Below are 26,763 nucleotides of genomic sequence, written 5' to 3'. Positions count from 1 at the left end.
TTTCAGAATAGAGTGCTTCATTAAATGTGTGAAAACATTTGGCATTACTGCTTGTTTGTAATGATGCACTCTTTGATGGGACATGTGACTGTAGACTTAATTTCGTCTGCTACAACTCTGGTTCCTCCTTCAGTGGAGTCAATGAATGCAGCATTAAGAATTACAAGGATACTGTAGACTCAAATCCTTTGGAGCTAGTTAAATGGTTATTGAAAATAACAACCCTTCCTTAATGAAGATGTTCGCAGGCTTAGCTTAATCAAAATTACCATTAATAGCTGCATGATCCCTGGAATTTCGATGTCAACCTGACAACAGATGTAGTGAGTTCTCTCATGTCTTATGCATAAGCAAGGATGCATCTTATTCAGTGGTGAAATTCAAAAATTTTAACAACCGGTTCTATTTCGTTTTACACACTACCATTTTTTTGCAATGAAAAATAATAACAAAAATATCTTACTGAAATAATTTATTTAGCATGATATGAATATTTTCAAATCGCCACTCGATTATCAACAAAATCTTTATTCCTTCCACGTTTGATCCTGTTGTCATCAGCTGTGTGCTTTTTCTTCTTAGCCACATTGGAACTGAAGAATTGGGATCCCATGAATTCAATGGGAGGCCAATCAAATTAATTGTTATGAGGTTTACTACATTTTCAACTGTAAGGCGGCTTCTTTTATCTGAATATATTATATTAATTCTTGAAAACCCTCCTTCTGCCTGTGCGGAACTCAGAGCAACAGTATTGATGATATTTTTAGCCTTTTGTACAGTTCTTGGAAACTCATAATAATGGCGAATTCGTAAGACATTTTCCACATAGCCTCGGAAATCATTAATAGCGATTTCTTGATGAAAGAGTTTACTGAATTCACACAACTTTTCAAGAGACAACAATTTCATCAATATTTCAAGAATCTGGCTCAAGTATGTTTACCAGTTCATGAATTGTATTGTCATTTTCTTGTGCATTATTTTTTTATTTTAAGTGATCACAATCCATCAATCTGGCTTTCATATTTTTTATCATTGCTTACAGTCGTTTTTGACGAGGAAGGCCTACATATCTTTTATTTTCAACAAATTTAATATTCCTAAAGGCGTCAGAAGCAATGGTTTCATCAATTTTCTTTTTAAAGGTTCCTCAACTTTCTTTGAGCATTTCAAATGCCTTAATGGCTCTTGTTATTAGTTTTTCAGCTCTTTCTAAATTTAAATTTCTGGCTTGAAGGGCATTAGAAAGTAAAGAAATTTCTTGTAATATATCTATCATTACTGTTAAATCCTCCAGGAAACATTTGTTGCAAAGATGGCTAGCCATTCTAGAATATTTTTCTCAGTAGAAAAATATTTGTATAATGCTGGATAAGCACGCCATACAGCAAATGTTGACCTTAGGCTGCAAGCAGCCTATCTTGGGTCCCAAATCTCTACCATTCTTCAGAATTTCTAATCCAATTTCTTCCAGAATGTTTAAAAGTTCCATTTTGTTTTTGCTTGATTGGAGAAAGATCGTGTAGATTTTATCTGTGAACACTTTGAAGTGATTCACTTGTTTCATATGGTGATAGATCATCTAAAACGAGTTGTAAGCAGTGATTTAAACAATACCAAATTCTGATCTCAGAAAAATAAATTTTAAGTTTAGTGCTCACTCCTGACTTGCACCATCTGAGCAGAATGAGACCAAATAATTTATCATATCCTGCATCATGCAAGCGTTTCAATGAAGATGTGTATATAGTTTCATTTAATAGAAGTATTAAATCTGTAAAGAATTTAACAAGTACAAAGGGTTTACATGGTTGGTTATCTTTGCCGAACCCATGTGAAGAAAGTTAATGTATTTCTATTCCAATATATGATAACATTGACCATTAGATCACTATTGTATGAATTACATGAAAAAAAAGTATAATGCTACATCTGTAAGTCTACCTGTGCACTGAATGAAAATGTTGTGGTGTCTTTTGTGTTGACTTGAAACTGGAATACAGGACGAGATTTGTATGTTATTTCATTCACTAAAAAATGTCTAGCATTGAAAATAACCAATTGGTAACTTAACACTGAGAATATGTCAAAATGGTGAGAAGTCTTTGTTAATGTATGTAACTACTGAAAGATTTTAAGTTTGTTTTTTTTATAAACACTTAAGGAAATAATCTTGTTTATTTTTAGTATGTTGTTGATGAATTTTGTGAGAATACCTATTTTCAAATCAAAACACTTTGTTCTCGCTGGGAATTCACTGAAATCTATGGGAAAAAAGTGAACAAGTACACCATGTGGGTCCTGCAGAACGATACTATTCCTATACGTTACCAAATGAAGGGTTATAATTCACTTCTGGGATCCCATTATGACAAGTATGAAATTTACTATGGAAACTTTACAACAGATGTCTCTGATTTGGTTTTCAACATTAGCAAAAGTGAGTTTGAGATTCTTAGCATTGTAGATAAGGTTTTTTTATCTCTTAAATAATTCTTAAGAATGAAAATAAATTATGTAACTGATGATTAGTAACCAAACATCATTATCAGACCTAGTATTCAATTTCAATTAGAATCCATTTTAAGACTATCATATCTGGGGGCACTACCACAGTAACATACTGTTTGTACTGAAATAGATCAAAAGTCTTAGCTGATCATAGTTTGGTTCTGTTTTGGGTGTAAAGCACTCAAAATATTTTGCACGGAAACATTGGTTTCACCGCAGAAATTCAATTGTAAGTGTTCATAGATGTTTAATTTTTTTCATTAAATGATAAAAAATGAGTTTATTGTATATAAAAGCTAAAAATATATGATCATTATGCTTAGATTTTTAAGGGGGCTGGGATACCTTTTTCCTCCTTACCTCTGTTTTGCTTTCAGGATTTTATGGGGCTGGACACACTCGTAAACCAAGATTTGTTCCTGTCCACTTCTAATTGGGACTTATTGATGGCTCTTTTATTCCACAGGCCCCTTTATTTTATTTTATTTTTAGAAGGGGGATCTATGATTTTATCATGTGTGATATCTGTATTGTTTTGTTGTTATTGTTTTTTTTATCTCTTAGCCATTGCATTCTGTATTCATGCTCCATCTCTGCAACATTCCTGTCATTTTTCCTACCCTCTATTATGGATGCTCATGAGGTATGTTCTTTCTTTTAATTTTCTTGTATCTGTCACTTTTAATCCTAGACAGATCTGGTTGGCTCTCTTATGTCCTGTACTTACTATGGGTTGCTTCATTACCTTCAATGCTTCTTTCCATTGGTTTCCTTCCTGATGTTTCATTCCCTAGCACCTCTTATCTGTTTGTGATTTTTTTCCTTCCTTCCTTTGCCTTTTAGATTCAGTTTTGATTCAATTGGCCTTTGTCTTTCTTGTCTCCTTTTTACCTCATAATCAATTCCTGAAGTCTTCACTCTGATTATGCACCTTCCCTTCTACCTGTATCTCACCCTCATTGTACATTGAAGATACTTTTTCTGTCTACACCTCATGCATTTATATCCCATGTTTCTCCCTCGCCAGGGTGCAGTCTTCCACCTGTTTCCATCCTCCTCTTTTAGTAAAGCTGTAACTGGGTAAGATACTTTGTGTGTGTATCTTTACTATCCTTTTTTTTTAGGAGCATATCACAGTTGTTTTTTTTATGGATCTCATTCTGTGGTACGTGGTCCTGTCCATATATGCAAGATTGTTTGTATGTTATCCTCAAAATATACTTGCTTCATTCATACATCTGTTCTGGATTGTACTAACCCATGTACTTTGTAGATAAAGCATATAGCTGCTAATCCCTGCCCTTCCTTAGACTAAATAAATCAGGAATGGTCTGCTTTTCAAAATAGTTTTTGTGGTTTATAATGTTAATTCCTTTGGACTCTTCACTTTTTTCCAGTGGAGTATGGGAGTCCTTACCACTTTCCAGTTCCAAGTTACTGGTGTGGTGGACAATGGAAATATCCTTCTGAATGTGATAATGATGTATGAAAGCAGTAATGATAAAAAAACCATTCAGTTCATTCTAGGATGGTGGTGTTCTGCTGGTGTAGATAATATGTCCTCCAGTCTGATACTCCATCTCTGTATGGGTTTATCTGAGGTAATATGGTAGTTATGGAATGAGGCATCAAAATTGCATTTTAGTCCTTTGATTGGGATCTGTCATCCTACCCTCACATGGATTTTGATTCTCAGTAGCTGGGTTTTGGATTCACAGATGTTTCAATCAGACACAAGTCCTCACACATGTATTACAGATATCCTTCTTTCCTCATTCAATTATACTTTTATTCCTTCATCCACATTGTGGTTTATGGTTGTGATACTTGCAGATTAATGATTCTTCCTCTTATACAATATCTCTTATTTTATTGTATTGAGGTTGTTACTCCTCTTTGATTAAGTGGAATAGTTTATATTTAAGAGACATATTTATTATCCCAGTCATCCAGATGCTGGGTTCCTGGATCAAACAACTTTTCTCATTGCTATCATGCATCCTGTTATAGGTTGGTGATATGAGATTCCCTCTAGCCTGCTGAACTTAAGGTGAAGATAGTATTATCTTCTTTCCTATCCTACATGTATGTTGGTTCCCAGTTGCTGGGTTTTGGATTGTAGTTATCTTACTGATGGTATTATCCTCATTCTACGTTTGCAAGAATGTCATTTCCCAGTGGACTGAGTTTTAGATACAATTGACATGTAGTGTATAGTCTGTTGTAACCTAGCTACTCTATGCCTAGGGGCAAATCCTTTTGCTTTCACTCACATTCCAGTACTCTGTGGGACTGAGATTTGTTATATGGTGGTTCAGAACCCTATCTCACCATTGTTCTCATTCCTTTCTTTCCACCCATGTCTGTGACACCTTATTCCACACTGGACGAAGAATATAGCTGGTATGGATGTGGTGTGGTTTTCCACATCTGATGCTCTGTTAGGATCTCTTCTTTAAGAGGTGCTTTGGATACTTTTGAGGAATGCTACTTTGTTTTTCCCTTGCTCTGATCTCTCCATCTATTCAGTGTAAGATTCTAACTACTTATGAGTGGAGATAATGTACTGTATCAGAAGTTATAAGTTTCCTATGCTGAAAATATATTTCTGATAGACACTTGCTTCTATTCATACTTCCACCCTTTCTTCCTTATTGAAATATAGTGCTTCCATATTCTGCCAGATCTCAAAGTGATAGTTTGAAATCAAATAGAGGTAGTCACATGTATCGGAGAGTGTGCAATGTTATTGAGTGAAAAATTGTTGCATGACGACTTGCATGCAAGATGCATTTGAATCAGTTAATCGTAAGGTACATGTGAGCTCAATATTTGCAGCATATGAAAAAAATTATATTTGGGTATAGAGGGCAACACTTTCAGTGAAGGAAAATTATTACATTTGGCAGTTCCTCTCAATTGCAGTGTAATGGTTAATCTTCTTACTTGTGACTAACTACACATTTGTGTGTGATGTAGCAAGAAAGACATGAAGAAAAAAACTTGTTGCATTTGTTCTTTCCAGGCTTGATTCCTGTATGAATCCAGAATTATGTCACTAATTTACAATAATATACACAGTGCTGAAGATTTCTATATTACTTATTTAAGGCATTAGGCTAGTGGTCTAGGCTATACTCATCTCACAAAGTTTGAGATGTCATTGCTTTTCAACCTAACTACTGTACTTTTGCTTCCTGTATTTTTCTTCTGTTGAAATCAGAAGGGAAAAATATATAATTCTGATTCCTTTTCTGGATGATTCATGTAACCCCCAAGCACAACAATCTGATATTTCTACAAATTATTATCAATGCTCATTCCTTGCATATGGTAAGTGACATCTAGGCTTATAGACCTTTGGTCCAAAATATTTCATGGATGTACATTGTTACTTAATTTCCAGTATCTATGTCACAATGCATTCTCTCTATACATATTTGTGATGCTCCTATACTTGACTCAGTGTTGCTATTGCATTTCATTGTTTTCTGGCCCAGTTTCACTGCTGGAGATAATAACAGTTTCTTTGCTTTTGGCATATACAAGGTCAGTAGATGGATATATTTTGTATTATCTTTAAAATCTTCAAAAAAACAAATGCAAGCATATTTACAAAGTAGTAATTCAGAATTGTTTTTCTAACCCCAAATACTTTATAGAATAAGTGAAATTGCAGTACATGAAAACATATTTCAAGTGGTATCTTGACCTTTGACTCCCATATTTCAAACCTTCTCCAGGTTATGTAGCTTAGAAATAAAAGTGACATATGATGGCACTTTTCTGTTTCAAACTAGTTAGAACACTGATCTGCAAACTGAGAATTGTTTTAAAGAATAAACAAATCCTGGTGCTGCTTTTGTAGCTGGATTTTTTTTTAATTCAAAAAGTTAAAATTTTCAAATATAATTTTCATTTGCATTAACATTTCTTCTAGTTGCTGGTGAAACATTGTTTTTATAATTGCCTCACCTTGCATATGCAAAGTTTTGTTTTTTTGGGCACAATTAGCACCCTCTGAACAAATGCCCATCTTCTTGTTTCTGTTCATGTTATAAAAGGTTTTTCATAATTTCTATGAAATGCTTCTTGAATACTAATTCTGATATTGATTTTTAATGACTGATGTTACCTGTATTTCTTTGTTTATATTAATATACAAAGAGTAAGTAAATGGTTTATTGAGCTTTGGTTTTAAAACCTTTCAAAATAAACAACAAGAAATGTAATAAAAAAAGAAAGATTTAAACTTCAAGTGAACCATTTCTTGAACATTGTTTTCCCATTTGTACAATATATTTTTCTTCTTACTGTAATAAACACATTAATTATCTTTTTTATTAGTAAAGTTTATTCTTACTGTAAGTTTTAAACAGTTTCCATTAGCCATGTTCCCGGTGGATCAGCAGTAAGATTCAGTATATATAATGTTAAAATTTGAATTTTGATCACTATGGCAGATGCAGTGCAAACAGCTCATTGTACAGCATTTGCACGAAACAAACATAACCAGTTCTTTTTTGAAATGCTTCTCAATAATGAGCAGTTAAGAATTTAAGCAACTTTTATATTAGTACAAGTTCAGCAGTTGTATTTTACACAAGATTTAATCTACCAGAATATAATTACAGCCATGTCTTTTGTTTTCTTTTTGTTCCTAAAATATGTTCTTCACATTGAATAGTTCATATGCATTTCATACTTCTTTGGATTCAGCATATGATCCTTGTTATTTAAATTCCTGATCTTATGTGGTTTGGGTGGTTTGGGCCCTTAACTCCCAATCTGTGGACTATGAGTTTGAATCCCCACCCCACCAAACATGCACATTGTTTCAACCATTAAAGCATTGTAATGGTCAATCCAACTATTTGTTGGTAACAGAGTAGTCTAGATGTTGGCAATGGGTGATTATGACTAGCTGCCTTCCCTCTAGTCTTTCACTGGTAAGTTAGAGAAGACTAGTGTAGCTTTGCATGAAATCAAAACACTAAACTCATAATGTGATATAATATGACCTGTATGTTTTGATAAAAGTATCATTCTCCCTCATTCCACCTAACAAACAAGTGGGGAAAAAATTGCAATGTGCATTAGATTTTGTAAGATAATACTACATCAAATGTTAGTTTTCAGAGTGTAGACAAAATTTAGATTGTAACATAATTTGCTTGGTCTGTTCATAATTTTACAACACAATTACAGCTACTTAAAACTACTTTTCAAATATTCAAAAGCTAATTTCTATATATTAATCTTTTTGTTTATTAATTAATTAATCCCTCAAGTAAAACATCCATTAATATATATCATACAAATATGTATTTACAGGTATTAAAAAACAAAACAATATAAAACCTTTAGTATGTGTTTAAAAGTTATTATAGTAAAATTTTCTTATGAATCTTATTTTTAAAAAAATCTGTATCTAAAGTAAGGTATACAAAATTTTACTGTCCACTTAAGAACTTTGCAGACTTTTTTTTAATTCTGTTTGATTAAATGAAGCTACATTTTGAAATCTCAAGCTAAATTAACATCTGTCCTAATAGATATCTTTTGGATCATGATATGGAATAAGAATCTCAGTTGTGGTTCACTTGAAGCTAGTTATGATCTAACATTTATTAAATGTTGTATGTACATGAAAATTACATAACTCTAAGCCACATAAAAGCCTAGAGCATCTAATTCGGAGATTAGGACCAAGTCTTAAGAGCACTGTAGGCGATCATATTTTATTATTTACACTATTTATTTGAGGTTAATATGGCTTCACCTAAGAATGTGCTACAGGAATAATTTTATTTTTTTCCTTTTAATATCTTATGATTAATTTTACTGCTGTTAATTGTGTTACATCTGTGTTGGAATGCCAGTTTTTGTAATTGTTACTTAAAAATACAGACCTAAAAATTCATTATCTGATAATCTTACAATAAAGATGTATGTGTTAGATCTATTAACTTGAGTGTGCTGGCTTAACTACCATAATTTATTTGTATATGCTAACTGGAAACTATTTGACAATATACATGGGCTATCTTATTAGGATTTTTGCTTGAGATGAGAGATAAAACAAACATCCTGAAATAGGGCAGATTTCCACTTTCTTTATAGACTTTTTATATTAATTGTAAATACACACGTATTTAATTAGTGTAATGAGTTGATTATTACTTTTCATAGGGCAGGATATGCAATTATACAATTAACATCTAATGAAATCATTAGAAATTTAATAGGAAAAGAAAGAAAGAAGGGGAACATTTTCTAATATCATTCTTTATACAAGTTTTGCTCCTTCATGGGTGTGCTTAGCTGGTAAATGTAAGGTTTGTAAATTAAACTATTTTAACATTCTTGGTTTAGTAGGTTAAGCCATAATAAGATGCTCGACTAATCATTATTACTGTTTGCACATTTAAATTAAATCTTAACACATTGTGTTAGGTAAAGTTGTATCTGTTTTCTGAAAGCTTAAATCTAAATGTTTTTAAAAACTGTGTATTACGTATGATTTGAAGTATTTTAGTGTGGATCCACTGAAGTAATAAAAATTAATTATGTGTGCATTTAAACATATAAAAAAAACATTTTCTTTTGCTTTAAATGCAACATGTAATTTAACTATTTAACACACTTTTTTCATTTTTAAGATTTGACTTGTAGGAGTTTCCCAGGACCAGGTTTGGAAAATGTTGGGGAACACAATCCCATTAAGGAGTTTATTGACAAGCATGATTATCACATAAATCAAGCTTTTGAAGACTTTAAGCAGACTCATGATAAGAAGTATAAGAATGAAAAACATCATGAAACAAGGAAGAACATATTTCGTCAAAACTACAGGTGATACATTTAGCTCTGTTTCTATGGATACGACAGTTTTTGAAAAATGGTGCAGGGGACCATATGTTAAATTCCTTCCTGTGTATGGCACTACATTAAAAATTTAATTAAACCATTCTACTTTCAGTACATGGCAATGAAGTTCACATTATAATGCATAATTTAAATTTTATATTATCTAAGTTGTAATTCTTTTGTTTTAAAGGAAACAATTTTAAAAATTACTTTAAACTGTTGTTCTCATTGCATGATTCACATGCTGTGAAAAATCTCTACCTCAACAGCAGTTGTTCACTGTTACACACATAAGCTTGCAGAGTACATGAGTATTTAAATGCTAACATACATATGTTTTAATACTTTGATATGAGATCCAAAGTATGTAGCTACTTTGTCTGAGAAAGATAACAAAATTTTATTTTTTAATGATTGTCACATCCACCTTCTGTATTTCGTAGATATAAGTGTATTTTGTCATTTTCGAATAAAAAGCATCTTGCAATCGAACTAATCAGAGTCTGAGTGTAAATAACTAAATTAAAAGGTCTTTATTAGAAAGAATAGAAAAAGATTTTGTTTTCTGAAACTATGAACTTTTAAGAACATTCTTGTCAAATCTTAAATTTATCTACCAGTTTTACTTTTGGAATGAAATAAGAACAACATTAACTGAAAAAAATCTTGGCATCCATGTTTTTAGGGTTAAGGTATGCCTCAAAGAGAAGAGTAGCTAATGTACAACAGATAATCTAAAGTTTTATTAAAGTTTAATACCTTGTGAAAAATATAAACTCCAAAGTTTTTGTAGAACCTATATTTATGTTGTTTTTTAATTTTTTAGGTGTCAACAGTTACAGCATAGTATAATGGTCAGTTAAACTCGGACTTAAGTTTAGCAGTAAAAAGTGCTTGATGTTATTTTTCATGCACTGTGAGCAAATCTCATACTTATCAAAATCCATGTATTCATACATGTGTGTGGTAAACATTCATGAATGCATTAGACAAAATGTACAAAATAGTTTGAGCACGTAATTCAGGAAGTGAATAAAGTCATGAATTGTGAAAAGAAAGTACTGCAGAGATAAAAATATTTTGTGTCATTTTAAATGTAAGCTATAATTTTGTGATTTGAATAGTTCAGGAAAGCTGAGTGACTATTGTATTGTACAGTGGAGGAAGTAAGCAGAATCTAATTATAACATTTTTTGTTTTTGGATTAATGAAAGTTTCGAATTTTACACTGTTTCTGATTTTTTTAAAAAGTATTCTCATTATGTGTAATAAAAACTTAAATTGCTGGTGTAATGTAATATCCTCCAATGTAGCACACGAAAACAAATGAGAGTGAGCCATCAAAATTTCAGTTCATCCCTTCAGTTGAGATCTCTTGTCCTACCTTCTCATGAATGTTGGTTTACAGTGGCTAGATTTTGGATTAAGAGTAGAACCACTCAACATTAAGTCCTCATGCAAAAGTACAGAATTCAATATTTCTCATTTCTATTCCATCAGTGTCGTGGATTGTGGTAGAGATATTTGGGGATTATTCTGGTTTTTCCTGTTCAGCTGTCCCTTGTTTGTTATTCTGAGAATGTTACTATGCTTGGAGCATTTCTGTTCAATTTAACTTTTGAGGGAAATGGTTTACATTATACAGACATCTTTTCAATACTAGATGTCAGGTTCTTGAATTGAGCTGTCAATTTATCATATTAATATGTGGCCCTGTTCATGAGTTAGGGATTACCAGATTCACTTCAGGTTTATGAACTTGGTGAATATGGTATGGTCCTCTTTCCTACCCTTGCCATATGGCTGGGTTTTGGATTGTAGTTGACTTGCTGTTGGTATGATTTCATCCTACTTCTTGGAAATGAGTTCTTGGCAGACTGAATTTTGGAGACAGTTGACAAGCTGTGTTAGTCTTTAACACCCTAGCCACTCTGGACCTAGGGGCACATCTACATTTTACCTACCACTTTTATTAAACTTTCTGGGATTGAGTTTTTCATAAATATTGCATGGTTCAGATCACTATCTAGCCATAGTTCCCTCTCCCTTGAATTTTTTTTTATGATGTATACCTGTTTCAAAAGCTGTGTGGTCTCCCACTTCAGATCTTAGAATCTAACTATCTCATCTTTGGGATTGTCTTTTGGACACTTTCAAATGATGTTTTTTTTCCCTTGCATTGGTCACTGTACCCATTCTGTGTAGGATTCTAGCTATGTGTGTAAGTGGAGGTAATGTACTGTATCAGAAACTGTAATTTTTTAATACTGAAAACCTATTTCTAATAGATACATACTTCACACTTTTTCCTCACTGAAAAGTGATGCTTCTGTTTTCCTTGTCAAAATTCAAGTGATTGGTAAGTAGAACTGAATAAAGGGAGTTACATGCATTAAGAGAGTATGAGAATCGTTGGAATCAGTCAGTTCCAATTCAAGAAAATTAAAACGTATAGTATGCATAAAAAATATTTTTACGTGTGAAAGGCAGCACTGAATGAGAATATTTATTTACTTTAGCAATAGTAAATACATTTTCAGTAAAAGAAAATTATATCTTTCACATTTTCTTTCCTATTTATGTGTAATATATACATTTTGATTTTCACAATTTTACTGTGTAAGATATTTAGTCAAGCATTTGCTGTTTCTATATTAAAGGCTTTGTTATTTTGAAATTATTCTTAATGAACTGTAAATATATATGCTGTATTAAATTCTAGTATTTTATTTTTGTAATAGTGTATTTGGAAATTTAAAATTTTTTATCAGTTTGTTTTGAATGGTGCTACTTCTCTAGTGTTTGTTTTTGTGGTATGTCTGTTAATTATACATGATGTATCTAGTATCTTAACATTATACAGTATGATAAAATGCTGTGCATCCAGTGGTTTCTTTGTTTGCATCCAGTATGATTGATAGTGACCTTTAGGTAATTTTTCTGGTTTACATTGTAACTTTTACAGTGGTGTTGAACTTATTCAGATGAAGGATACATCTAATGTAAAGGAAGAAATGGTTGTAGTACACAAATATTATTTACCTTACTCTTCTCTATTTTTATAACATTGTTTTTGAGATTTCTCATTGTTCTAGACTAGAACTTGCTAAATCTATTTGGTGTCCTTTGCTGCCTTGAGCCTTGAGTGCTATTTATTTGCTTAGTCCAATTGAGGAATGTACCTTGGGTTTCATGGGTTATTACTAACATCTACTCTTTTACTCTGCATTTGGAAAACCACTTTGTCCCAAACCACTTTGTTGCTGTAATGCAGGGAAGAGATGCTTTTGCATTCCAGAACCCATTTACTGATTGATCAGTTAGAGACAAGTGTTTTATGACTACAAATTTATTACCTTTGGAGCAACTTCTCTCTGTTTTCAGAGAAACAAAACTTTCTTGTGAAATTTCCTCTATGTGATTGTCATCACTGCTTTTTATCATGCACTTATTTCTCACTTCATTGATTTTTCCATTCACCTTTACTTATATTTTCATAACAATACAATAGTTCTACTATTTTGATGATTGTTTAATTTTTTAAATAATGTTTTATTTTCATTCTGACCAGAACACACCATATCTTTTTCTTCAATCCAACTGTAACAAATCATTACACTCATCATTTTACGTAAGATACTTGAATCTTCAATCCAACTGTAACAAATCATTACACTCATCATTTTATGTAAGATACTTGAATCTTTAGTTTTTGCAGAAATCAAGAAGCTGTGAGTTATGTTTGACCTTGAGATCACCACAATGTTTTAAAAGTATTGTTCATTTATTTTATCTGAAATGTATATTTAACAGGTTTATTAAATCTACAAACCGTGCAAGTAAAACATATAGTGTTAAAGTGAATCACCTGGCTGATTTGACTGACTCTGAAATGCGAATTCTGAGGGGTAGACTACCAACTCGTGAGAGAAACAATGGCAGACCGTTTGATAAATCAAATTACAATCCAAATATACCAGAAACACTGGACTGGAGGCTTTATGGTATGGCATTAAATGATAGTTGCACATAATATATTTGAAAGTTGTAGACCTTTGGCTAGAATGGTTTTGAGAATATCTTCTTCCACAGGTATATGTACTTGTAAAGAAAGACCCTTATTAAAAACATGAGTTAAGTGCTTAAAATGAATTCAAAATATAAATGTAAGTTATTAAAATGTATAAACAAAACTTAAACTATCCTTCAAATCACTAACAACCCCATCTACCCCCCATCATTACTCACAATCATGTAATGCTATTTACCTGTATAACATTCTTGTAAGGATTAGTTGATTGAATTTTGAAAGCAACTGAACTTTTAAGTTGCATAATGTAGTAGTAGAACTAATTGCATCTTCCAATAGTGACATTCATTGTTTTAATTCTCATCATTCATACATATAAGCAGGTAGGGGGTGCAGTGGGTGAGATTACACTCAAAAATTGCTGACATATGTAAAATGTATATTACAATTAATGTACCTTAGTAAATCCTTTAGATTGCACAAGGATAAAAACTTTTAAAGTAGCATACTATAAACTTATACTTATGTCCCTGTTATTTCTCTTGGCAATGGATCTGTCTAGTTAAATGCGTTTAACAAAAACACCCTTTTCTGAGCATAATGTTTTCTTTAAATGTTGCTTAATCATTTGTATAAACTTTAAATTTTAAGATGTAGCAGGACTAATGTTGTTTTTCTGAATAATGTTATGTAAATGAGAAGACTACAGTTTAATGGGTTAAAAGCTAAAGGATAATGCCGCATGTAACTTGTTTTACTATAGATGAGTGTAATTTTTAAGTCAAGGACATTGAAATTTCTACTTGGTGAACTCTGTACTATCAAGAAGACTTTTTACAGTTACTAGGGTAGATGGTGAATTGTTTGTATTAGTTTAGGAATGTCATTTTGAATTATGCTATCAAACATAATTTTGCTATCATCCATGCTGTTAAGAGTGTGTGGATGCATATCCATTCTTACGTATTAAAACACTTTAGTGATACCTATTTAGTTCTGTCATTGGTTTATAAGTCTTATTTCAAAGACAGTTACCAGATCAAATGGCCTTTGAGGTTGTTGTTGTTTGTTTTTTAGAAAAGGAGTGGGTGGCATGACATCCAGGTATGCAAGGCATGCATGTGCATCTCAGTTCAAACAAATGCATTTTCTACAGCATTTTTAAGATTATCAAATATATGTAGATGTATTTTAGCAAACTGGTTACATCAATTATTTTCTTACTTTTAGGTGCATGCATTGTTCCATCACATTGTCAGGCAAGTGAATCCACGTGCAGCTAACCTTCCTGTTATTCATGCATTGAAAAATATAGAAAAGACATGTAACTGAAGAATTTAATTATCTGTAATAAAACATTTGCTACTAAAGGATACTTCACTTACAGGTCACATCACCACTTTAATCAAAGCTAGTTCACGTACTGTCCATAACTTTGAGCAGTTATGCAGCTAATAGGTGGGGTATTTCAACACTTATCTTGCAAAATTACTTACTTCATAAAGTAAGATATTTAAATAAAAAATGAACATTTGTGAAAAATAACATTAGGTATATGCAAATTTGCTAGATTTTTCATACACTTAAGAACTACAAATTGATAACAAAATGTGCCATAGACATACTGCAAAAGTATTATTACTCCTATAATTATGTATCTATATAAAATATTAATACTCAACAGTCTAATAAAATAAAATCAAGTGGATGGAGTGCATTAAAAACAGGAAATTCAAACCTGTAATAAGTGATATTTTATAATAAATAAAAACAAGCCCAAACAAAAAAGTAAAATGCTGTACATATTTGAAAGATCTCCAGGGTATAGGCTATAATGTGGGGTATACAATGTACCTTAGATTTTTGGAGGAGACTGTTGAAGTAGTATCCACATTGTTATGGGGATAAACCATCTAATTAAGTCCAACAATATTTATTAACAGTTTATTTTAAAAGCTTTATTTATTAACTAATAGCTCTAGTTTTTTAAGAAGTTTTCAATAATGTTAAAAGATGATTTAAAAATAAAATATAAAACAATTAAACAGCTAGGTTAAAAATTAATTGTTAAACTACTGTTTTACTGTTTTTTGTTGCTGTAGTTTAAGTGCATCTAACAATCTACTTTTACTGTCACTACATTTTTAGCCAGTTTTTAGACTGTTTCTGCTTTAACCACCTTGAAAACCAGATTTTTTAGTATTATAAGGTATCAGACTAAGTGGTGAGCCAGTAGTTGGGACTATTTTATTTGAAAAATTTTAAATTTAATTTAATATAAAAAATTTACCTCCTATTATTATTTGTTTAGGTGCTGTAACGCCTGTGAAAGACCAGGCTGTATGCGGTTCTTGCTGGAGTTTTGGCACTACTGGAACAATTGAGGGAGCATATTTCTTGAAGGTTAGATAGAATATGTAAATTATTTTCTTGATTAATTAAGAATTATTGAAACATTTGATATGGTGGTGTTGATTTATAAGTAACTTCTTGACATTAAAGGAAAATTGTTGGTCCAAAACATTACTATCTGGATGGCTGACTCCATCCAGGCTACATCACTTATCCAAGAGGTGGCTATTCTGAGTTAGCCAGTCAATTTTCTAAGTTTTTTTTTTTTTCTAACCCACTATTTGGTCCTTCACGGAGTCTTCTTCAGTTCTCTTTCTTTATTCATATACAGGGCATGGAGCATCGAGTCACCCCAAACCTTGTCTCTCCTAGATGTTCTATCTTTTTTGAGGATTTACATATCCCTAACATCTTGTCTGTCAAGGCTGTGCTTACACTGGGTTTTTTTAAATGGACTCTGAATAATCACTGGTAAATTTCTTGTGATGCCTTCTGTTCTCAAGAATTACTAATTCAGTAACTTGACATTTCTTTTTGGTTTTCAAAAATTAATATTTGAAGCTTACAAAGTTTATCTCTGGATCCTCCACCCAAAAGGAAAAACAAAACTTACAGAGGCTTAGCACATTTGATGCATGAGCACAGCATCTCGTAACACAATTATGTACTCAAAATCAGTGTTTTCCAGTGTATTTTTCATTTAATTTCTTTGTTTTAACAAATGTAACTAAAATTTAAATATTTGAGTAATTAATTACACACACACACTTGTATACATATGTACTGTACAGTAGCCAAAATATCACTGTAATTTTCAGTATACTTGTAGTTATCTTTGTATTTTCTAGGCCAGTACAGTTACACCTACTGAATGTATTATTTTATTTGTCTAATTCATGGGTAAATTAAAACAAAATTACACCGTGTTCAAAACTTGACTACTTTTTAACCCTTTTACAATGGGTCACTGGTCAAAGGACCATGTTATTACATTTGTTGACTTGCATTCTAAATTTTGTTGAACTATTATTATATGAATTTATGTCTAAATTTGGAATCAAATTGTAGATATAATTTGAACTTTAATATTATATGAGTTAATTTCTTAATTTAAAAGTAAATATTAAAATAACCTATCTAATTATAGATTTTAGTGAGTTGCATGGTATGTTGAAGGCATAGCGAGTCACATGGTATGTTGAAGGCAGCACTGGTTATATCCATAGTTTTGTACAAATTCAGAACTTAAATATCCAATATTGTCAACCTAGGATATAAAATACAAGCCTTGTATATTTTTATTCTGCTGAAATTCAGTTTGCACAGTGGTTCCATTGATCTCTTTTCATTTTTAGAAATGGTCCCTTGTATATTCTTACTACAATATATGCCATGTGAATAACCAGTTAATAGCTCAATGTGTTCTAGTGGTTTTCTCAGCCATTTTAATCTATGAAAAGGCTATTATGTTATTTTGATCCAATATTTCAAGGAGGTATGTTGTCTTTAGTCTGCTTGAAGTTTTCTATATTTTTTTAAACTGAAATACATTTTAGTTACTGAGCTTAAAATTCATAGTGGAATTCTATGGTTTTGGTAAAGTTATTTATGATATACATATACACTGGTGAATAATGAATATAAAACTTAAAATTATTTTGTTTGGTATCTTCCATGTTCAAAATTTTAAGAGGCTTGTCAACCTGTCTGGTAGCAATTGAGTTCAAAAGTCATAGAAGAGATAATTGTTTGCTTTACGCCTTGATTTATTGTTCTATATTTTGAGAAAGATAAGTTTCGTAACCTATTTCTAAATAGTAATAATCTGTATACATATATAACTTAAATGTTATTGTATAATACAAAATACTAGTCCACTAAAACACAGGAGGTATGTTGTCTTTAGTCTGCTTGAAGTTTTCTATATTTTAGACTGAAATACAGCTTAGTTACTGAGCTTGAAAATTATAATGTATGGATAAAGGAAAAAATGCAGTTACAAAATGCATAAATGCAAACAAATGCATAAATTTGCACACAGAAAAATCTATACAAATGAATAGAAATGTATAGAGATCCATTTTATTACAAATATTATAGAATACTACAAAAGCCATACTTATGATACTTTGTATAGTATAACATTATAAGCTCATTTTGGCACATGAAAGGGAGCATCACTATTGTACCTTTTATCTTCTATATAATATTAACTTCTTTTAAGACTAACACTAGTGCAATACTTTTAAGTGTTTAATACAAAGAAACTCATCACACATTTTACACTTTGTACAAACTTTAATTTCAGAAAGGTATAATCTGCATCTTTTTCTGTTACCTGTTTCAACATGTGTATGGAAATGCCTGCCAAGAGCAACAAGTTTCAGAGGTGATAAGTCCTGTACAGTTCTAGAGAGTAGTATACTACAAGGACTTGGTCTGCTTTGAAGTAGAGGCTCAACAAGGTCTTGACCAAGTCCATTTTAAAACCATTTTGAATTAATGCAGGCAGAATGGTCTGTTGTATGTACAAAATATAAGCATTTACAACTGTCAAGTCAGAAAGTCAAAACAGTTTTTGTTCCATTTTATTGTCAGTTGAATAGAAGCTAAAATTTGGTCATTTAGGTCCACTCCTACTGCAAAGTTACTGCAGTTAACAATTAACTGAGGTTTTGTGACCTCTTGTCAATATTGTCATAGTACTAGAGTGTATAATCAAAAGTGCATAAATATTTTTTGTCAATTCACTTTACAGCTTTCAAGAGTTCCACATTTAAAAACACTCATGCTTTCCCTCTGTTTTTAGAAACCAGTTGCAATAGGAAATTGTCTTTCCTGCATGTCCCACAAGCATAATTTTCTATTGTCAGTAGTTTGTTAAATAAACAAGGGGAAGTACAAAAGTTGTCCATGAAAACCTAGTGCTCTAATCTGTTATAATTGTCCATCAGTTCTATCACAACAATATCTGCTAAACCTTCAGCTGGTATTTATTCCCCTTTGCCTGTACAGATTTTAAACTTCGGACACTATTCATTCAGTTTTTGCCAGGACTCAAAACTTCATACTGCACTTGTTTGGTTTTTTTTTGGCAAATGTTGGAGAAAACCAATCTGACATTTTGTGCCAAACATCTGTTTGTCTATGGTTAATTCTGTTATGAGAGTAGTGTAAAACAAGTATTTGGTAGATAGTCTCTGACAGATCTGACCTAAAAACGTGTGTCAAAATTAGGGTTAGTTCTAAGAAGAACATTTGTGTTATTGAAATTTAAATTAATATGGATAGCAAAACCACTTCCCTAGAAAAAATGTCATAGACCCAAGGAGTATGGAAAGAAAGATGGGTAGATCAGAAGTTTCTATTAGTTAACATACAAGTGTAATGAAAGTGAAAGAGATGAATAAATCTTGTAAGTATGTGCCTAGATGACACCATCATACAAAATTCCACACATCTCATATAATTACCACTATTACTGAAACACCTCTGATGTAATTGGATGGGTGTGGCACAGAACCTACAATGTTTACTGGACCAGCTTAACTCTGATTCATATAATAAATGTTTTTACATGTTCTAATCACAACTCTGCAAAATTTCTTTTGTAAAAGGTGTAGGAAACATAAGCCACTTAGTCTAGTATTGTGTTCTTGGAACAAGGGATATATATAACATTTTACTGCTTTGTACATACATTGTTGCTCTCAAGAGTATTGTATTGATTGTATGTAAATAGTAATAACATGGGTAATGATTTAAGTTTTATTTATGGTGGGTTTCAACATTAGAGGTAGACAGAAAAATAAACACTGAAAACGGGGATGTTGAAACTTTAAAACTTCACGATTAATAAAGAAGAAAAAAGGACACAGCTGCTAATTTTTATTTTCAATAAACTTTGTTTATTATATTTAAGTTGTCTATAGGCTGTAGAATTAAGTAATAAACATAATAACAGATAAACCAAAAAAAAAAAAAAGATATGTTTACTTAAGTTTTGAGGTTGTGCAAATGAAATGAGATTTTAGGCAAAATTATATTTTAATCTTAAAAGAAAATCGTTTTACCTTGGTACTAATTAAAATTGATATTTTTACAGACAAATTTTTAAAAATACTTCATTAAAAAAACAAATTTTGCATGCACAAAAGACTTCTTCACTAAAAGTCTACCAAATTTTGTGGAGATACACTTAATATATTAATATGTAAACTAATGAGTACAAGTGGTTATGAGATCAGTTACATAGACTGATCCCATGTTGAGAACTCTCTCAATATATGTTTCTAGATGCTCTTACTCATTCCTCATTTGAACCTTTGGCCACATGCTTCTTTTATAATCTCTTTCTCTTAAAACGTATTTCCTTTTTTCTTGATTCTGGTAACCACAGCTCTCATCTTCGTACACTGTGTGCCTCCTGTACTTTGTTTTACACATCTTTTTTTGACTGCTAATTTATTCTTACAACTTTGGTGGCTCAGAAGAGATTGTACCTTTTCTTCCATATTTCTTCCATCAGTGGTTGTACTGAACCTGATTGCCTTTTGTATCCAATTTGGGTGGTCAAATATTACTTGGCATATATGGTTCCATTTTGTAATTCTCACAGTCCTTTATTTTTAACATTGAATCCTTCTTGTTTAAAGGATCTCTCATCTACCATGTTTATCAGATGGATTTATCAACTCATCTGTTATCTGTTCCTCCTCTGAATGAAGAAACTTGCAGGTTGTATCACATCTGCTGCTTGACTCACTCTCTAGCCTTGCACTTCCAACAACTTCTTGATCCTCCATACTGGAATTTGAACTCCAATTTTGTCTCTCATTATCTCCACCATCTGGCAGAATCATCTCCTTCAGGATATTACCTTTAATTGGTGCTTTTTTTAATTTCTTATCTGTTTCTATAATTCTCACATTTGCTTTTAAGAACACTCCTGGTGGTTGATGTTGCCTCACAGGATATATTTACTTCCCTAGTCACAAGTCTGTGATAACAGAAAGCATCAAACCCATTTGTGCTGGCAAGATCAGTATGGTGGTGTTTGTAATATTTCATTGTCTATTTCAAATCTTTCATCGACTGTTACGGAAAATGCCTGCAGGGTTCCCTAGCTTGTGCATGCTGGCTTTTCATGCCAGGTATCATGGTAACCCCTTACATTTTTTTTTATTAAAAAATATATATATATATCTTTACAGTAAGTCCAGTTGAGTCCAGAAATCAATGTTCCCTCTAATTGTGTTTAACTCTATGTTTGAATAAATCTTTTCACGTGCACCTAAAGCAGCATGTGGATATTTGCTACCAGTTTTGTTTTTGAAGGGGTGTTAAGCCCTTGATTTTATTGGATTATTAAGCCACTTTGCAATGCTACCAGTTGATGATTTGGGCTTTAGGCCTATCAACTGCCATGGTCATTGTCCATCAGTGTGTTGAGAATCCTCACCATTATCGAGTATGTGCATTGCTTTAATAATAGCTGCAACATTTTCATTAGTTGTCATGCAGTCATGTAGCTGAGGGAACACAACCATGCTCCTCTGTGATATTTTCCAAATGTAAATTTCTCCACTCTTGTCTTGTGTGAACCATGAAAACCTTGGCACTTTAGTTTGTAGTTGTTGAAGTAGTTGACATGGAGAATTTTTCACACGTTGCATAGACTGTTCTGAGGGGGGCAGAAATGGTAGCAGAATGCAATAGCAAGTAGCAAAGGAGTTTCCATGTAAGTGCAATGCAAGTCTTCCTCATTATATAATATATCAGTTTTCCAATGGTTTGGCCAGGGATGGACTCTGCTCCTATTTCTATTTGTAAGGTGAGTAAATTATGCAACAGAATACATATCAAACTTTGTGGTTTGATCATTGACATTGCTACAGTACATCTCACGTCCAACTGACCTGTTGTGTGCAGGTAGTTGGTTGATCATTTGTTGTCTGTTTTTTGCCTTTCTCCTTTCATACTTCTATTCAAGAAGAGTGTACCCTATATGAGGTGGATGAAGCTTCCAGTAAATGTTTCCCGTTCAATTTTATAATGTCACACTTCATAAGTTTTCCCCTTCAGTCATCTTCTATAAAGGGAGCTCATCTTAACTTTTGCAGCTGCACCAGCTGCTTCATCACATCAATAGAATTCTAGAAACTGTGTGAAGAAAGGTAAGTGTATTGTTTCTGAAGTAATTTTTTTCTTACCTGAAAATGTATTTCTGATGAGTTCTTACTTCTCTGCATATCTTCCCACAACCAGTACACGTTATTCATGCAAAGCTTTAAGAATGAAGTTTAAAAAGTGAAAGTGCTTGTGGAGAACTACTGCCCATGAAGGATGTATTGCTTCTTCTATTGCTAGAGGGCTATTGTTACATGATTACATTATTATCAATTGGTGCAGTTCACATTAAAATGTGGCATGCACAGATTCTCAAAAGCAGATTCACAAGGAAGAGGTAGTGTGTGCAGAGAAGTAAGGAAAATGTTAACTTTACTACCCCGTGTAAAAATGTTTTTAAATATTCCATTACATTCTATACTTTAGTATATGTTATGCAGTAATTTCTAAAATAAATAGAATAAGAAAATGAAATTGTTACACTTTTGTCAGGGTAAAATATTAAAGTTAGTCTATTTTAATTTGATTATAGATGTAGGGCTCTCAATGAGGTGAATGTTTCACCCACGGAGTTTTTCAATTCTTGTTGTATTCATTCTAGTTGTAATTTGATGTATATTTAAATCATAATAAAGAATTTTTGCCCTTTAATTTAGTACTTTTGTCTTTTTTCGAACTGGGTTGAGTGTGCTATTGTGAAAACCTGTTAGGGATGAATGATATTGTAAAAGGTTGATAAGACCTGACAGAGATTTAAGCCTATTTTGCATAATTAGTTTGGCAAAACTAAAATCTAACTTGCTGATTAACTGTACATGTAAAACTTTTTAAACAATATGAACCAAGCAAGGTTCATATTGCACATATATAGACCATATATGCACAAAATCAAAATCAGATTTGAAAGAGAAAGTCTTGCATCTGTCAAAACTTAAACATATACTGTGAAACTAGACTAGAGCTCAACTTGCAACATTTATATTTATATATGTGCATTAATAAAAGTAAATGTCCAATAGATTTTTCATAATAGCAGTCTTTTACAATATGTACATGTAGATGGATGACTCTATGTGGAAAGATGGTGATATATATTTAAATGCCTTATTTGTAGGTATGTGGCTATTTTTGTCCATACGTGGAGGATAATGGTACTACTTAGGTCAATGCTGTGTTCATCAATTTGTTTCCTTTTTTCAGACTGGGAATCTGGTTCATTTATCTCAGCAGCAGCTTATTGATTGTAGCTGGTCTAACCAGAACAATGGTTGTGATGGTGGTGAGGACTTCCGTGCTTATGACTATATAATAAAAAGTGGTGGTTTAGCTACAGAGGAAGATTATGGCCCTTATCTTGGTCAGGTAAAAAGTTTTTTTTCTATCAAGTTTTTTTTTGCCCAGTTAGTCACTTATGAGGACTGAATTTAAAACATTACTTGATTTTTTTGTGTATATTTTAACGTTATTGCTGTAACATTTAGAAGGTGCTTCAGTCATTTTAAATATCCTAAGATATATTTGTAATGTCAGATTTTTAATTCATTTTGAAAAACTTTTTATTTACTGTAATCTTTTGCAATTTCCTCTTTACGACTCAGTTTTTCAAGTTATATGATTGAAAAGCATAAAAGTAAAGGTGAGTTTTATTTAATTTAATAAAAGCTATTTATAACTACCTAGTTTTATTTGTTACTCTGGAATTTTGAATGTTTATTTTTAACTGCATATCATTTAAAATGTATACTTCACAATAAATAAAACTGTTGTATAATGGAATAAAATTAAGCTTCACCCTCAAAGAAATGCTTGCCAGGAACTACTTATTAAAATATTAATCATTAACCAATAAGCAACAGATTATGAAATGTTTCATAGCTACAATATCACATGTTTGTGCTGTGTTCTCGAATGAAACCTATCACTGTCTATTAAGAATTACGAGGAATTAAAGTTTAACTAGTTTTGCTAAGATACCAGTCAAATTTAGGTTTGTGTGTAATTTTTTTATAATTAGAATATAATCATATCAAGTTTTGTTTGGCTATGAGCTATATTGTTTTTTGACACAAGTTTGTTAGTAACCACTCAAACTACGTATAGAAAATACTTAAGATTGTTTCTAATTTACAGAACAATTGGATAGTACTGAAGCAACAGAAACCATTGTAAACTTTTACTTTAATATTATACAACTCCTTATATTTTGCAATGTAAGAACAATGTATGAACTACAAGTTCTTTGATATATTGTGATTTATCACACTAACTTACTTCTTGGCTATTAATTTTTTTTATCAGAAAAAAAATTATAAAATAGGACAACATTTATTATTGTGTTGCGTGCTTCACTCTGGACATTCAGAAATAAAAATATTCTGGTTTTGATTGAAATATCGATATTTGCTTAAGTTTATAAAATGAAAGTTATGTGTAAAATGTGTACAGATAAACTTTACACTGAATGTATTGCATCCCTTTCTGTTAACATAGCTTGGATGAAAACGTATACCTACAATCTGTAATCACAGTTATTGTTTGATAGATTTAATTCTGCTTTTATAATTTAATTTCAAAACCAAATGGAAAAATCTCTTAATTTGTCATCAAAGACAAAAAAAAAAGGTTTAGAAGATAAACATTTCATCCAAAAGTTATTTTAAAAACTACATTTTTTTATTGTTTATTTAGGATGGAAAATGTCATGATAGAAATGTAAATAAGACGGTTCAAATAACGGGTTATGTAAATGTCACATCAAAAGATCCTGATCTGGAAGCCTTGAGACTTTCCTTAGTCTACAATGGACCAATATCTGTATCTATTGATGCTTCGCATAAAAGTTTTTCTTTCTATTCTAATGGTGTATATTGGGAACCTAAATGTGGTGAGTATTAGATGATAGATATACAGTGTTTAAAAAGGAAACTGATAACTCTTTCTTTAGAATGAAATGCGAGTAAAATGTCTGTTATGAAATATGCTTTCTAATACAGATAGAAATTATCCTTTTTTTTCATTTAAAGTGAATAATCAGAAGTGTATTAAACTACATTCTTCTTTTTAATTACTGTTATTATTATCTTCATTATAAAATCTGACTAATTTAGTTGTGTAATTTTCATTCATTTTAACTCAAAATGCATTAGCTAAAACCAAAGAACAATGTAGCATGCTTTGAACTGTGTGTTGTTGGATTATGAAATCAGAACACTCATTGTGTAAAGTCACAATGCATTTTTTTGTTTGTTTTGAATATTGTGGTCAAAAAGTAGACAGAGTCATTGTACGAAGTTTGTTTTGGACTTTAGATAGTATAGCATGTTATAGCTCAGCTCTTATCTGTACTTGGAAATGAAACATAATACAACTAGCGTGATTTCATTACAAGAAACCCCTGTCATTAAGTATTTTTAAATGTGCTGTTTTGTAATAGCAAAGGATAATATGGCTAAATGCCAAGATTTTAGGATTAAAGGTTGATTTTGTATGGAGAAATACTGTTTTGAAACCTCTCTCTCCTGCATTAAGAGAATGTTGAATGTGTGACAGTATATGATGATGTATTTATGACAAACCTTCTCTTTATAAGAATTGGATAAAACTCTTCCTTTGTCCTGTTTTGTTCCTTTGAATACTCAATTGTTTGTATTTTATGCATGTTTACATGAATGTAATGCACATTATGATTTGTTCTTAATTAAACAGATGCCTTTATGACTTGCTTGTTTAAATATTTTGTTTTCTGGACCTCAACAGGTAATAAGAGTGATGATCTCGACCACTCTGTCCTAGCAGTGGGCTATGGTACATTGAATGGTCAGCCATACTGGCTCATCAAGAACTCCTGGTCTACTTACTGGGGGAACGATGGCTATGTTCTCATGAGTCAACAAGATAACAACTGTGGGGTTGCAACATCACCTACCTTTGTACTGATGTAAAACGTAGGGAAACTTTTCTGATTATTCTAAAAATGTTAAAGAAGAAAAATGTGAAAATTATTGTGGAAGATAACTTTTTTTTTATTAGTTTCATGGTCATGCATTCCATTTAACAATGACCTAACTTGATTTGTATATGATCACTGCTTACACTGTCCTGTGCCACAACAAAGAGACATTTATTTTTGCTACACCAGTCGATGTTTTCCTATAGGTCAAGCCTTTCAATGACCTAATGAATCCATGATACTGATTGTGCATCACATTGCTCAAGTAAACAAAGGAAACCAAAGTGATAAAAAGTACTTAATTGTTTGTATTTAAAAATTCATTTTTTGTTATACAGTGGTGTAATATGGATATTGATAAACTATTGTAGTATCATTAATTAATAATAAATAAAGTGTTGGTAAACTTTGTACTGTTTGATCATTTGCATCTCAGTCGCCAATAATGAGTTTGTTATAATTACCATAATGCACTAAAAGTTTCATGAATTATTTTGATCATCACACATTAATCATGATTTATTACCACTAATAATAAAAAAAAAAAACTTCTGACCAGCACACTTCATGATATGCAAATTTCTAACATATGATTTGAATATATTTAGTATTTTTGTCTAAAATAATTTCACTACAAAAGTATTTGTAATCAAATATGTTCTCTGATTACATAGTTCACATCTATTAGTAGTCTAGTGATAAATTCACATCTAAAAAACAAATCTGATGGTCAATATTTTATTTCTTTTACTGGTAAAATTTCTGTTTCATTTTTGCTAAAAAGGATAATGAAAAATGCTACCAAAGAAACGTTGTATGGTTTAGGGTGTTTATCAACTTCTTTTAACAAATATTTGTCTATTATTATCTAGACATGTGACATTCTTCTAAACCTGTCCTCTCCAGTGATTCAGCTATT

At 31.6% G+C, this 26,763-nt stretch overlaps 1 protein-coding gene across 1 annotated transcript; it reads left to right on the top strand.

Annotated features, from left to right (window-relative positions):
• Window positions 1-794: 794 nt before the first annotated feature.
• LOC143255753 (digestive cysteine proteinase 2-like) lies at window positions 795-26,253 on the top strand. The gene is made up of 8 exons (XM_076511927.1): window positions 795-936; window positions 2,191-2,443; window positions 9,177-9,369; window positions 13,198-13,388; window positions 15,726-15,817; window positions 23,096-23,257; window positions 24,584-24,779; window positions 25,652-26,253. Exons 1-8 carry the CDS (start codon window positions 862-864, stop codon window positions 25,834-25,836), a joined length of 1,347 nt encoding a protein of 448 aa, XP_076368042.1. The 5' UTR covers window positions 795-861; the 3' UTR covers window positions 25,837-26,253.
• Window positions 26,254-26,763: the final 510 nt, after the last annotated feature.

The sequence above is a fragment of the Tachypleus tridentatus genome, chromosome 7 (genome assembly GCF_004210375.1).
Source record: "Tachypleus tridentatus isolate NWPU-2018 chromosome 7, ASM421037v1, whole genome shotgun sequence".
NCBI classification, from domain to species: Eukaryota; Metazoa; Arthropoda; class Merostomata; order Xiphosura; family Limulidae; genus Tachypleus; species Tachypleus tridentatus.
The sequence above is the reverse complement of the archived record's forward strand: the minus strand, read 5'-3'. Positions and strand labels throughout refer to the sequence as shown.

What these genes read in the sequence shown, in the direction of transcription:
- LOC143255753 (XM_076511927.1), top strand. Translation starts at nt 862, where the DNA reads ATGAAAGAGTTTACTGAATTCACACAACTTTTCAAGAGACAACAATTT. An exon ending in ATATTTCGTCAAAACTACAG is followed by an intron (nt 9,370 to 13,197) that starts GTGATACATTTA and finishes TATATTTAACAG; the next exon opens with GTTTATTAAATCTACAAACC. An exon ending in AGGGAGCATATTTCTTGAAG is followed by an intron (nt 15,818 to 23,095) that starts GTTAGATAGAAT and finishes TCCTTTTTTCAG; the next exon opens with ACTGGGAATCTGGTTCATTT.